Source organism: Muntiacus reevesi, chromosome 22 (assembly GCF_963930625.1).
Source record: "Muntiacus reevesi chromosome 22, mMunRee1.1, whole genome shotgun sequence".
Lineage (NCBI taxonomy): Eukaryota > Metazoa > Chordata > Mammalia > Artiodactyla > Cervidae > Muntiacus > Muntiacus reevesi.
In genome coordinates, this window is record NC_089270.1 from 14881475 (window position 1) to 14896435 (window position 14961).

General features: G+C 41.7%; 1 protein-coding gene across 1 annotated transcript; it reads left to right on the forward strand.

Annotated features, from left to right (window-relative positions):
* The first annotated feature begins 773 nt into the window (after nucleotides 1-773).
* C22H4orf36 (chromosome 22 C4orf36 homolog) lies at nucleotides 774-6284 on the forward strand. The gene is made up of 4 exons (XM_065913981.1): nucleotides 774-901; nucleotides 1324-1461; nucleotides 5765-5919; nucleotides 6151-6284. Exons 2-4 carry the CDS (start codon nucleotides 1397-1399, stop codon nucleotides 6282-6284), a joined length of 354 nt encoding a protein of 117 aa, XP_065770053.1. The 5' UTR covers nucleotides 774-901; nucleotides 1324-1396.
* The last annotated feature ends 8677 nt before the right edge of the window (nucleotides 6285-14961 follow it).

Here is a 14961-nt window from a genome sequence, read left to right on the forward strand (position 1 = left end):
TTTTTTTTTTCCCAATGAGATTTAAGAGATGCTGGTTCCATCCCTGGGTTGAGAAGATCCCCTGGAGGATCGCATGGCAATCTACTTCAGTATTACTGCCTGGAGAATCCCATGGACAGAGGAGCCACATGGGCTACAGTCCACAGGGCCCCAAAGAGTCGGACAGGACTTAGCACTGTGTCATAAGTAGCTTGTCAAGATGAAAAGGGTACTGCCCCCAAACCAAGGTGGCTGCACTCAACCCCCTCCGGGTCAGAAGCGTCGTCTTCAGGTAAAGGCCTCGCTTACAAGCGCTCTCGTCCGCTGTGGGCTGGGTTCCGTCAAGCGTGAGCCGGCCGTCGGCCGTGGGACGCGGAACTCGGGGCCCTGACGGGACCTCTCGCGGGCGGGGCCGGCACCACAAAGCCCTTTATGGAGGCTCTGGCCTGACGCGGGGCCGCCCGCACCTCCAGGCGCGAGCAGGAAGGAGGCCGGTGCCCGCGGCCATGGGCGACTAGACGGGCGCGCGCTCGGCCCTCGACCCACGGGGGCCCCGCGACCCTCCCACACCTCAGCGCGGGTAATCGGGCGCCGGCGTTCTCTCGCGGGCACCACTCTCGCGAGGCCTAGGCGGAGTGGGCGCGCCCGCCGCGTGCGTGGCGTGGGTGGGAGGAGGGGCGGGGCTAGGCGTGGGAGGGGATGGCGCGCGGAGGGTCGGCCCCGCCCCCTCCCCGCAATCTTCCTTCCCGCTTCCCGGCTCTCCTCTCTTCCCTCCTCTTCATCCCCTCTTCCCTCCCTTCTTCATCTCTCCTCCCCAGTCCGGGCTCGGGAGGACCCGGGTCCTCCCGGGATCTGCGCATCCAGCGGGGAGGACACCCATCCCGAAGCCTGAGCTGGAGGAGGCATGGGAGTGGTGCATGAAGTGGGTCATATTTTAAGCGCAGATTTTTGCAAAAGGGAAAACCTGGGACGAAGGTCTGCATTCTTTAAGAGGGCTCGCGGATGGAGGACTGAAAGTCCTTGTGCCCGCCCGTGTTTTGTGGCTTAACACTGTCACGTTTGAGACACGTTTTGGTGTTGAGGTTTTTTAGCCCATTTGGCAGGCTTTAGGCAAGGACAGAATACGGGGCCAGAATGCTGATGCTGTTTACCTCCTAACGTGGCAAGAAGTGATAAAATGAGTTCGTGGAAAATAGAAGATAGAGGTTCAGTTCATGAACATCGGTTAGGGAGGTGCTTAGATTCAGACTTTTTTTTTTTTTTCCTGGATCTTTCTTATTATTTGGATATTAAAATAGTCAAGTGAAAATTTTATCTTAATTAGGTGTGTTGCAATCATTTCAGGCAAAGTGAACAAGAATATCTGAGTCATTACATCAGGCACCTGTGTTAGGAAATCGGACTGTAATAATTCACCATGGCTTATGGCTTGCAAAGAAAGAATGGAGTAGAAAAGCTTTTGCGCTGCAATTGTTATAAAGTGTAAGTATTTTTATCAGGTAAGCACTGACTCAGGGTTGGGGGGGTGTCCTTGTTAAATAAAAGTACTGGACATCCTTATGTTCCCCTGAGATACTGTACTGTATGAGGCATTTTCTGGTGCCTGGATACTGATTTTTTTTTTTTGATACTGATTTTTTAAAAGGAAAATGCTTTTTTTTTTTTTTTTTAGGAAAATGCTTTTATAAGGATTATTAAGTATTCTTACTTGGTTTTTTACAACAAAACAAATTTCAAATGGTAATATGATCAAAGTCCCTCAGTCATGTAGTAAGGAAGTGACAAGGATAGAAGTCTGAGTTTTCTTACTCCAAAGCAACATTTTCTACTACTGACAACAACCTTGAAATTACCTCTTTAGATAGTGTAAATCTAACTAAAAATGCCTTGGTGTCTGATACATCTTAACAGAACACTTGATTAACTGGTACAGAGTCAGTTTTGCATCCTGTGTATTTGGCGGGTAGTAAAGAATCTGCCTGTAGTGCAGGAGACCAGGGTTCGAGTCCTGGGTTGGGAAGATTCCCCTGGAGAAGGAAATGGCAGCCCACTCCAGTATACTTGCTTGGAGAATCCCATGGATAGAGGAACCTGGCAGGCTACAGTCCATGGGGTTGCAGGAGTCGGACACGACCTGGCGACTAAACAACCACCACCACCACCACAAGTGGACAATATGGGCTTTCCAATCAAGAAGACTGGGCTCTAGAAATGTAAATTGGTACAGTCACTGTGGAGAACAGTACGGAGGTTCCATAAAAAAACTAAAAATAGAGCTACCATATAGTCCTGCAGTCTGACTCCTGGGCATACAGCCGGAGAAAAACATGATCTGAAAGGATACGTGCACTTCAGTGTTCACTGCAGCACTGTTTACAATAGCCAAGACATGGAAACAATCTAAATATCCACTGAAAGAGGAATGGATAAAGAAGATGTGGTCCATATATACTCAGCCATTAAAAAGACTGAAATAATGCCTTTTGCAACACCATGGATGGACCTAGAGAGAATCATGCTGAGTGAAGTAAGTCAGACAGAGGAGAAATGTGTATGACTATCCTTATACATGGAATCTAAAAAGAAATAAACTTACTTACAAAACAGAGACTCACAGACTTAGAAAATGAACTTATGGTTGCTGGGGTGGGGAAATTGAGGGGGGAAGGGATAGTTAAGAACTTTAGGAAATACTTCATGTATACACTGCTGTATTTAAAATGGATAACCAACAAGGACTCACTGTTAGCAAAAGGAACTCTGCTCAAAAAAAACCAAAAAACAAAAAACCAAGCCTATAAAGAAAACCAGGGCTCAAAGCCTGCCTCTGCCCCTGGCTGCCCATGCTGCCTTGAGTAAATTACTTCTCTGTGCCTTGGCTTCCACATCTGTGAAATGGACAGATCAATACCAACCCATATGGTGTGGAATACAAATGCAGTAATGTAGGTAAGGTACTTGTACGTTGTCTGAAATAATAGTAAACCCGTAGTGATCATGGGTTGCTACTACATGAGAGTTTCACTCTGCAGGACTGTTGTGCTACCTTATTTAAAATTTTTGTTTTTTTAACCCCTCTGCCACAATCTATGACATATTTATCATTGTGAGTCAATTGAATTTTACTTTTTGACAATATTCTAAGAAGGAAATGGAGACATTTCACGGGGTTATAAAACTAGAGTTATGGAAAAACTCATTATTGCACTCTGGATCTGTTAGTTCAGTATGACTTTCGACCTTGAACTATAGGCAAATAACCACTACAGTCATTGTTGCAAGCATAATTTTTATAACAAAGATATTCCTGTATTTGGAGAATGATTTAAAGCACTGTTTCTGTGGTTTTGACTATATAGCATTTTGTATCATGAATCAGTTCAGTTCAGTCGCTCAGTTGTGTCCGACTCACTGATTCTGTGGTTTTGGCTATATAGCATTTTATATCATGCATAGTGTCTGCAAAACCAGTGTCTTCTCTGTCAGTCTCACAAGAAAGTATTTGATATCATTCTGTTTATAAGAGCAACTAAATTAAGAGGAATACAGTGGTGTTCTTTGTCACTCAGTCGTGTCCGACTTTGCGACTCCATGGATTGGAGCCTCCTAAGGCACCTCTGTCCATGGGATTCTCCAGGCAAGAATACTGGAGTGGGTTTCCATGCACTCCTCCAGGGGATCTTCCCAACCCAGGGATCGAACCCAGGTCTCCTGCATTATACGCCAATTCTTTCCCATCTGAGCCACCAGGAGGTCCAAGAACATTGGGGTGTGTAGCCTACCTTGTCCAGGGGATCTTCCTGACCCAGGAATTGAACTGGGGTCTCCTGTATTACAGGCAGATTCTTTCATTTGCTCAGGTAGTTTTTCACTTTGGGCTTTTTTTTGGTTAAGTAATTTTAGAAGATCAAAACCATTTGACATTTTTATTTTCAAATGCTTTGAAAGGAGAATAAAAATGTTATTTCTCATATCTCCATTCCCATCCCTATACTACCTGCCCAATCCCACTCAGGTAAAATGTTTTATGTTTTCCTACAACTTCTGTCTCTTGTATGTGATACACATACGTACCCATATGTGTACACACACACATTTTTGCACATGGGATTATACTGAACTTTACTCCCTCCCCTGCTTTATCTTGTGTAGCCTAGTGGTTAAGAGCATAGATTCTAGAATCTGATTTTCCGAGTTGAAATTTCAAACCCAAGCCTTGTGATCTTGAGTAAATTGTAGATTTTAGGTATTTACGTCTTAGATTTTAGAACACTTTTGTTCTTTTAGTCCATATTGCCATCAGTGTCTCACCTGTATTCACATCATTTATATAAACCTGTATTATGCATGTGTGCATACATATATGTATATACACACTTCTATATAGGTATACATAGATATATTTGTACGTGCATTAAAATTTCAAACCCAAGCCTTGTGACCTTGAGTAAATTTTTCTCTGCTCCTGCTTCCCAGCCTGTAAAATAAGTGTAATAGCACCTTGCCTACTTCATAGATTACTGTGGCAATTCAATGTGTTTATATATGTAAACTGATTAAAAGAGTATCTAGCATGTAGTAGGTGCTAGATAAACATCAACTGTTTGATTGTTCATCTTTCCAAATCCATAGATAAGGATAAGCCTCATTCTTTCATTACATATGTGTACTGCAGTTTAGCCTGGCTCTTCTTTGTAGACATTAAGACTACTTTGTGAGGTTTTGGGGATAAGCAATGCTTCACTGAAGATTCTTGTAAATACATCTTTGTGTATTTGTTCAAGTGCATTTATAATAATTGCAGACTTCAAGTCACTCCTTAAGGTTAGATGATAAAGTAATAAGGAAGTTGGTGGAGGAAGACAGATGGCATGTATGTAATAAGCTCATTTCTTCTACCTGTACCAAAGCAGGTCTTTCCCCTTTCCTCATACATATGAATTCACATTGACTGTAGCTGAGAAACGTAGCTGGTACTTAAAACTTCCAAAGTAGGATGCATGAAACAATCCATTAAAATTTCATTGTGATTATTTTTAAATCCTGTAGTTTGGGATTTCGTTCCTTTCTCCTGTTTTCTAAGGATTCTGTTGATACTTCTAAATACACCTGGGTTACATCTCAGCTCTGGTTCTCAGTTAACTTCTGAGTCTTTGTTCACTTGTCTTACCTCTGGGTGTTGTAAAAATTAAAATCAGATCATGGACTTCCCTGGTGGTCCAGTGGCTAAGACTCCATGCTCCCAATGCAGGGGGTGTGGATTTGATTCCTGGTCAGAGAACTAGATCCCACATGCCAAAACTAAGAGTTTGCATGCTGCAACTAAGATCCAGCACAGCCAAATAAATAAATATTTCTAAAAAATTAAAAAAAAATCAGACCACACACTCAAAGCTTTACTGTATGCCAAGCACCATATTCAGTATATTCCATTTGTTCCTTCCCTAATGTGATCATATTTTTGATCAACCAAGAAAGACGGAGCTTACAGTTTTAAACTACATCCTCTTTAAAGACATGGAAAAATTGGATTGACTTCATGGAGGCTGTTTTTTGAGCTAAAGTTCCTATCATTATAATTTATGGTTATTTTTCAATGTATTAATATTTATACATTGAAAGATTATACTTCTCCTGGCTAGATTTGTAACTCTGGAAAATCCTGAATACTCCTCTGCAAACCAAAATCTCTAGTGGAAAATGGAACTGAGAATCCAAATGTCTTATCTATATCCTGTTATTGATATCAATAAATGTTTATTGACTGAGTTAATTTTTGCCCCAGACAGGAACCCTGGGAACTTGCACTACTCACAAAGACGTGGTACACGAAACTAGCCAACATCAAGTTGCCTTTCTTGGAAGAAATTGCATTTGGTAGCTGTGTACACCTCAAAAAATGTAAAACCATTAAGGATGGTCTGCTCCCTTCAGCAGAATGTAAGTTCTGTAGGAACTACTTTAATAAATTGCAATTTTTGTGTGTTATTTTGATTATTAGACATGTGTTTAAATCTGCTCATTCACACCCATGCTCCCTATCTATGTAGCCCTGTCTTCTTGTTTAGTATTCAAGAATGTGGATTTTTCTGTGTGATAAATATTCATCTTGGACTAAGCTATGCCTGGTAAAAAATGTCAGTTGGATTGCTTCGTGTCTTTATTTTTCAGCCATCCGATGTGAAAGGGAGTATGAAATGAAGCGCTTGAATAACCTAAGATGTCAGGAAAATGAAGTCAAGAAAATTCAGTTTTCCCTAAGGGAAAGACCAATTGGTTTGAGAAGACCTCTTCCACCTAAGTGACTCTCATCTCACTGTTGAATCTGTTCTCTGTGGTTTTTGCATCCAAAGAGGATGAAGGACTCTGACCTTTCCCTGTGTGCAGTCGGATACATACATCTGAATGCCCCCTGGTGGATAAGCCGGCTTCTGTGGGTTACTGGACAGCTCTTAGCCGACAGCGCTTAGCTGACAGCTCTGAAAGATCTGTGTCCCAGCCACGTATTTATACCGTTGTATCACAGGGAACAGCACTGTAAGTAGATGAAAATGTTGCTGGCATTGAATCACTTCTGCTATTCATTTTGATTTTTGTAACATTGCACCAAGGTAAGGGGAAATTCCTTGTCAGAGGCGTTGCCCGCTGCCTCCAAGAGACATTATTTTGAAGAATATTTTGAATTTTCATCTTTGAGACCCCCAAGGAGGTGCCAAAAAAGGAGAGAAACAAATTACTTTTAAAATCTAAAAAAAATTTGTTAAAAATTGTGGGTTTTATTTTAGTAACCTAGTTTCCAGTTTTCAGTGAAACATCATTTATTATTCTCATGTGGTACTTTATTTTTTAAAAAGTATTTATTTGATTGTACCAGGCCTTAGTTGCAGCATGTGGGATCTTTTAGTTGTGGCATGTGGGATCTATTAATAATTCCCCGACCAGGGGTCAAACGTGGCCCCCCCTGCATTAAATGGAGCATGAAGTCCTGGCCACCGGATCACCAGGGAAGTCCCTCTCATTGGAACTTTATTTGCTTTTTTTTTTTTTTTAGTTCTACAACTTTATTGCTACCAACTCATTTCCCTCCACCCTTGTGCACACATGCTCAGTCATGTAATCCCATGGACTTCAGCCCGCCAGACTCCTCTGTCCATGGACTTTTCCAGGCAAGAATACTGGAGTGGGTTGCCATTTCCTTCTCCATCATTGGAACTTTAAAGTGGCAAGTTTAAAGTTTTTGTTCTCCAAAAAATCATCTTTTTCCTTTTGCCTATTTTCATACTGTCTCTCTGGGATGCCCTCTGGAACATGTGGAACGCACATACATATGTGAAAATGACATGAAAATACAGACAGCATCTGTGAGGAAAACTCATTTGTACAGAGTGGTTGGAGAATGGGGAATTGATTAACTGGAAAGAAATGGATTTGCATGAACCAATTTTCCTAGAATTTGAATCCAGTAAAGTATACTTGGATATGAAGGCTATATTTAAGCACAATTAAGTGTTTATTGTAGGCTTCTCAGATGGCTCAGCAGTAGAGAAACTTCCTGCCAATGCAGGAGACCTTGGTTTGATCCCTGGGTCGGGTATATCCCCTGGAGAAGGAAATGGCAACCCACTCCAGTATTCTTGCAGGGAAATGCCATGCACAGAGGAGCCTGGTGGGCTACAGTCCATGGGGTTGTGAATGAGTCAGACACGACTTAGTGACTCAACAATAACAAACAGTGTGTGCAGTATTTAGCACCTGAGTTCAGTCTGGTCGCTCAGTCGTGTCCGACTCTTTGCAACCCCATGGACTGCAGCATGCCAGTCTTTCCTGTCCATCCCAACTCCTGGAGCTTGCTCAAACTCATGTCCAGTCAGTAACGCCATCCAACCATCTCATCCTCTGTGGTCCCCTTCTCCTCCTGCCTTCAGTCTTTCACAGCATCAGGGTCTTTTCCAGTGAGTCAGTTCTTCGTATCAGTGGCCAAAGTATTGGAGCTTCAGCTTTAGCATCAGTCCTTCCAACGAACATTCAGGACTGATTTCCTTTAGGATTACTGGTTTGATATCCTTGCAGTTCAAGGGACTCTCAAGAGTCTTCTCCAACACCACAGTTCAAAAGCATCAATTCTTCAGTGCTCAGCTTTCTTTACGGTCCACGTTTCATATCCATACACGACTACTGGAAAAACCATAGCCTTGACTAGATGGACCTTTGTTGGCAAAGTAACGTCTCTGCTTTTTAAAATACTGTCTAGGTTGGTCATAGTTTTTCTTCTGAGGAGCAAGCATCTTTTAATTTTATGGCAACACTCACCATCCTCCGTGATTTTGGACCCCAAGAAAAGAAAGTCTGTCACTGTTTCTATTGTTTCCCCATCTATTTGCCATGAAATGATTGGACTGGACGCCATGATCTTGGTTTTTTAAATGTTGAGTTTTAAGCCAACTTTTCCACTCTGCTCTCTCACTTTCATCAAGAGGCTCTTTAGTTCCTCTTCACTTTATGCCATAAGGATGGTGTCATCTGCATATCTGAGGTTATTGATATTTCTGCTGGCAATCTTGATTCCAGCTTGTGCTTCATCCAGCCCAGCATTTTTCATGATGTACTCTGCATATAAGTTAAATAAGCAAGGTGACAATATGCAGCCTTGACGTAATCCTTTCCCAATTTGGAGCCAGTCTGTTGTTCCATGTCCAGTTCTAACTGTTGCTTCTTGACCTGCATACAGAGTTCTCAAGAGGCAGGTCAGGTGGTCTGGTATTCCCATCTCTTTAAGAGTTTCCCACAGTTTGTTGTGATTCACACAGTCAAAGGCTTTGGCATAGTCAATGAAGCAGATGTAGATGTTTTTCCAGGACTTTCTTGCTGTTTCTGTGATCCAACAGATGTTGGCGATTTGATCTCTAGGTCCTCTGCCTTTCCTAAATCCAGCTTGACCATTGGAAGTTCTTGATTCATGTACTGTTGAGGACTTGCTTGGAGAATTTTGAGCATTACTTTGCTAGCGTGTGAGAGGAGTACAATTGTGCAGTAGTTTGAACATCCTTTGGCATTGCCTTTCTTTGGGATTGGAATGAAAACTGACCTTTTCCAGTCCTGTGGCCACTGCTGAGTTTTCCACATTTGCTGGCATATTGAGTACATCACTTTCACAGCATCATCTTTTAGGATTTGAAATAGCTCAACTGGAATTCCATCACCTCCACTAACTTTGTTTCTAGTGTTGGTTCCTAAGGCCCACTTGACTTCGCATTCCAGGATGTCTGGCTCTAGGTGAGTGATCACACAATCGTGGTTATCTGGGTCATTAATATCTTTTTGTATAGTTCTGTGTATCCTTGCCACATCTTCTTAATATCTTCTGCTTCTGTTGGGTCTGTACCATTTCAGTCTTTTATTGAGCCCATCTTTGCATGAAATGTTCCCTTGGTATCTCTAATTTTCTTGAAGGGATCTCTAGTCTTTCCCATTTTATTGTTTTCCTCTACTTCTTTGCATTGATCGCTGAGGAAGGCTTTCTTATCTCTCCTTGCTATTCTTTGGAACTCTGCATTCAGATGCTTATATCTTTCCTTTTCTCCTTTGCCTTTCACTTCTCTTCATTTCTCAGCTGTTTGTAAGGCTTCCTCAGACAACCATTTTGCCTTTTTCCATTTCTTTTTCTTGGGGATGGTCTTGATCACTACCTCCTGTATGATGTTGTGACCCTCCATCCATAGTTCTTCAGGCACTCTGTCTGTCAAATCTAATCCCTTGAATCTATTTGTCACTTCCACTGTATAATTGTAAGGGATTTGATTTAGGTCATACCTGAATGGTCTAGTGGTTTTCCTTACTTTCTTCAGTTTGAGTCTGACTTTGGCAATACGGGGTTCATGATCTGAGCCACAGTCAGCTCCCGTCTTGTTTTTGCTGACTGTATAGATCTTCTCCATCTTTGGCTGCAAAGAATATAATCAGTCTGATTTCGGTGTTGACCATGTGGTGATGTTCATGTATAGAGTTTTCTCTTGTGTTGTTGGAAGAGGGTGTTTGCTATGACCAGTGTTTTCTCTTGGCAAAACTCTGTTAGCCTTTGACCTGCTTCATTTTGTACTCTAAGGTCAAACTTGCCTGTAACTCCAGGTATCTCTTGATTTTCTATTTTTGCATTCCAGTGCCCTATATTGAAAAAGACATCTTGTTTGGGTGTTAGTTCTAGAAGGTTTTTTAGGTTTTCATAGAACCGTTCAACTTCAGCTTCTTCAGCATTAGTGGTTGGGGCATAGACTTGGATTACCGTGATATTGATTATTTGCCTTGGAAATGAACAGGAATCATTCTGTCATTTTTGAGATTGCATCCAAGTACTGCATTCTGGACTCTTTTGTTGACTATGAGGGTTACTCCATTTCTTCTAAGGTATTCTTGCCCACAGTAGTAGATATAATGATCATTTGAATAAAATTCACCCATTGCAGTTGATTCCTAAAATGTTGATGTTCACTCTTGCCATCTCCTGTTGGACCACTTCCAATTTAGAGAGTAGTGTCTGGCTCTTTAGCCATGGGCTGGGCCTGCCAGGCTCCTCTCTCCATGGGATTCCCAGGCAGGAATACTGGACTAGGTAGCCATTTCCTTCTCCAGGGGATCTTCCCGACTCAGGAATTGAACCTGCATCTCCTGCATTGGCAGGCAGGTTCTTTACCCCTAAGCCACCCAGGAATTGCTTTTCAATGTATTTATCACTCAGTCAACCCCAAGCTCTTTGCCAATTGTTAATGTTCTTAGAACATTCCTTTATAGTCTATCATTTCATCCTCCTGAGAAGTCCTCTGAGAAAAACTTGCTGTAACCTGAGCTGTTAATTTGTACACTCAGAACTAGCTCTCCTATGGTTTCTACATTACCATCGGGGGGATCCATTTCATATTCTTTAGTGGAGGTGCTTCTGTTTCCTATGTGCCTCATCATCTTCTTTCTTGTTTTATTCTTTTATTATCATGGAATATGTCCCCTAGTAGTCACCTGGGAAAGGGTGCATATGGGTAAAAAATTTAAGGTCTTATTGTCCAAAGTCTTTAGTTTACTCAGAATTCATTGATAGATTGGCTGGGTATGGAATTCTAGGTTGCAAATATGTTCCTGTAATATTTTGAGTGTACTTATTTATGTCTGACTCTTTGGGATGCCATAGACTGTAGCCTGCCTGGCTCATCTGTCCATGGAATTTCCCAAGCAAGAATACTGGAGTGGATTGCCATTGCCTCCTCCAGGGGATCTTCCCTACCTAGGGATCAAACCCGGGTCTCTTACATTTTGAAGGCCTTGTTTAATTCTGTTTAGTTTTTAATATTGTTAGCGAGCATTTCTAAAGCTGGTTTTACTCCAGATCCATTCCTTAGAACCTGCTTTTTTTTTTTTTCTCTTTCTCTGGAAACTATGGCATCTCCTCCTAGATCCCAGTATTCTGATAGGAATCATGGCGGAAGACTATTTATATACAGTGTAGCATAGATATTTGAGCACTGAATGTGGAGCATGGGTCAAATGGGTTTGCATGCCAGCTCCATCACCTATTAGCTGTGTCATCTCAGACAATTTGTTTTTTCTTCTTGTTGACTGAACCCCAGGGCATGTGGGGTCTTAGCTCCTTCTTCGTTTCCTGAGCAGGGATTTTGGAAGTGTGGAGTCAGGCAAATTATTTAACTTCTCTGTCCTTTAGTGACAGTTGAGGCAAGTAAATGAGTTAATATGCCAGGCACTCAGAGCAGTGCCTGGCATAAGAGGAAGCAGTAACACTGACAGCATTAGCTATCAGTCCTCTTAGCAGAACTCACCGTGCTCGGCACCCCACAGGTCTTTCCAAGCTGGAAATTCATGGCCCTCAGTTCTGCGAAATTAAATTATTTCATGGGTAGTTCCACCTTTTCATTTTCTTTTTTATTTTTTTTAGAGATTTTTTTCTTTTTAAAATTTGTTTTTAGTTGAAGGTTAATTGCTTTACAGTATTTTGTTGGTTTCTGTCAAACATCAAATAAGTCAATTGGTATTGGCCATCTTTTCAGTTTCTGTATTTTCTTTTTCTTACTTTTTGGTTATGACCCATAGCATGCAGGATCTTGGTCCCCTGACCCAGGGATTGAACCCACCTCCCCTGCAGTGGAAGTGTGGAGTCTTAACCACTGGACCGCCAGGGAACTCCCTATTTCTCCTCTCTTATTTCTTATTTTAATTATTTGGGTTCTCTCTTTATTCTTCTTGTTGAGCCTGGACAGAAGTTTGTTGATCAAAAAAATTTTTATTGAAGTATATTTGGTTGAAAAGTTGCCACTTTTAAAGAGTGATCAGGGGATTTGATACCAGTTGTTTCTTCTCTGTATTTACTTTGACATACGTATTTGTCACTTTTATTGGTGTGTCAATGGCTATACCAGAAACTGTACATATTTAAAATACAATTTGAGTTTTGACACTTGTAGGATCATTGTCACAATTAAGAAAATGAACATATCCACCTCCTCTAGAGTTTTCTCATGTGCCTTATAGTGCATTCTTTCTCATTGCTTGCTTCCCATCTCCAGCCCCAGGAAACCACTGATCTAACTGCTTTCCAGTACTATAAATTGATTTGTGATTTTGAAAATTTCCTATACATGCAAAATACCATATGTTATATTTTTTTAGTCTATCTTCTTTTCTCAGCATAATTATGTTGAGATTCATCCATGTTGTTGTGTATATATTCCTTTTTATTGCTGAGTGGTGTTCTGTTGTATGAATATACCCATGTGTTTATCCGTGAATTCATTGATAAATGTGTGGGTTGTTTCCAGTTTTGCATGCTTACACATGAAGCTGCTTTGAGCATTGTGTGGGCATATGTTTTAATTTCTCTTGGGTGGAAACTTCAAGGAGAAGAATGCCTGGATTGTATAGTAGGTGTATGTTTAACCTGGCATGTTTTCAAGTCCCTACTTTAGTTCTGAAGGAATCATGGGGCTAGATGAAGGATTTGTAACTTCCCCAAAGTGACACAGCTTTTAAAGGAATGGAATTTAAAGTCCAACATCTTCCAGAAACCTATATTGTTAAGCCACCTGCTTGGTCCAGTTTGGCCTGGATGCCTGTTTGACCTATTGAGAAAGCTGAGATCAGAGAATATGGCTGGTTTGGGGCAATTTGGAATGAGACAGGAGCGAATGAGACAGGATGGAATGAGACAGTTTTGATCCCTGCCTCATCTTATTATGGCAGGCCTGGACCACAGCAGGCCTTCTGGGTAGCAGGGTGATTTCCAATAAGTGAATACATGTTTTCTAGGATGTTAGCTTCCAAGGGGAAGAAAGAAGGAAAGAGTTGGACCACATGTACCCCGTTTATCCTTCCAGACTTATCAGTCAGCTCCACTTCCCTTGAAGTGGAGTGAACGAGGGGGCAGAAAGAGGCCAGGAGTGTAATGCTGTTGGAACTCCCTTCACATGGAAGGGAGCACCCGGGATAGAGGTGTTCTTTCTTAATACCTTTATGTGTGATAACATACAAGACAGATAAGGTCTTCTCGAGACAGAATAGGTAAAAAGATGGTCAGCGTCAAGGTGAAGTTTAGCAGGTAAGATCCCTTGACTTTTGTTGTGTATATTTGGAGAGTTCCCAGATGGTCTTCTATGTGAAGAATATATTGAGGCCATTCTTAAATCCTTTGGGACTTTTAGGAGAGTCACTTACAGGAGAACTGGTAAGAAGCACAGTGTTTTAGATCTCATATGACCCTGAAAGTGAAAAGTGAAAGTTTTAGTCGCTCAGTTGTGTCTGACTCTTTACGACTCCATGGACTGTAGCCCGCCATGCTTCTCTGTCCATGGAATTCTCCAGCCAAGAATATTGGAGTGGGTAGCCATTCTCTTCTCCAGGAGATCTTCCCGACCCAGGGATCGAACCTGGGTCTCCTGCATTGGCAGGTGGATTCTTTACCATCTGAGCTGCCAGGGAAGCCCCCATATGACCTTTCTTCTAAAGGCTCTTTGAATATTTTGGTCCAGTCCTGTGTATGCTTTAGCTTTTAAACTACTCTCAAGAAGAGACTCTTGAGAGTCCCTTAGACTGCAAAGGAGATCAAACCAGTCAATCCTAAAGGAAATCAATCCTGAATATTCATTGGAAGGCCTGATGCTGAAGCTGAAACTCCAGTACTTTGGCCACTTGATGCAAACAGCTGACTCATTAGAAAAGACCCTGATGCTGGGAAAGATTGGAGGCAGGAGAAGAAGGGGATGACAGAGGACGAGATGGTTGAATGGCATCACTGACTCATGGACATGAGTTTTAGCAAGCTCCGAGAGATGCTGAAGGACAGGGCAGCCTGGAGTACTGCAGTCCTTGGGGTCACGAAGAGTCGGACGGAACTGAGAGACTGAGCAGCAAACCTGTGTGTTACTCCCTGGATAATTTCTGATTGGTAATTCATTCAATTGCTGTCCGTTTCAACAAGTATTTATTTGGTTCTGATAATTTTTCAGCAGTGCTTGGTACTAGGATTTAAAGAAGAACAAGACTCAGTCTTGTCCATTTGTTAAGTGATCAACCTTTACCTTTTTTCCAGTTTTCATTATTACAGATAACGCTTCTGTAAACATACTTAAACAAGTCTCTTTATGCAGTTGTGTGGGAATTTCAATCCAGACTCTATGCCTATAAATGGAATTTCTACATTATAGGATGCACATTTTTGTTCTGCAAAATAACACCAAATTGCTCTCCAAATGGCTGTACCAATATATACTTCTAGTGGTTTATGAGTATATTGGACATTTGCCTTTTTGTTTGTTTGTTCATTTTGGGGGCTGCCCAGAACCATAACCTCATGTCTATGGTTTTGTGAGCTGAAAAGCTAGATTCTTGCTCTGCCTGATCCCAAGAGCCTGGGCATAGGCATGTGGCCAAAATATACCAACTGAATGCTTCCTCCTGGGACATTTAATCTGGAGTGAGAGAGGCACAGAA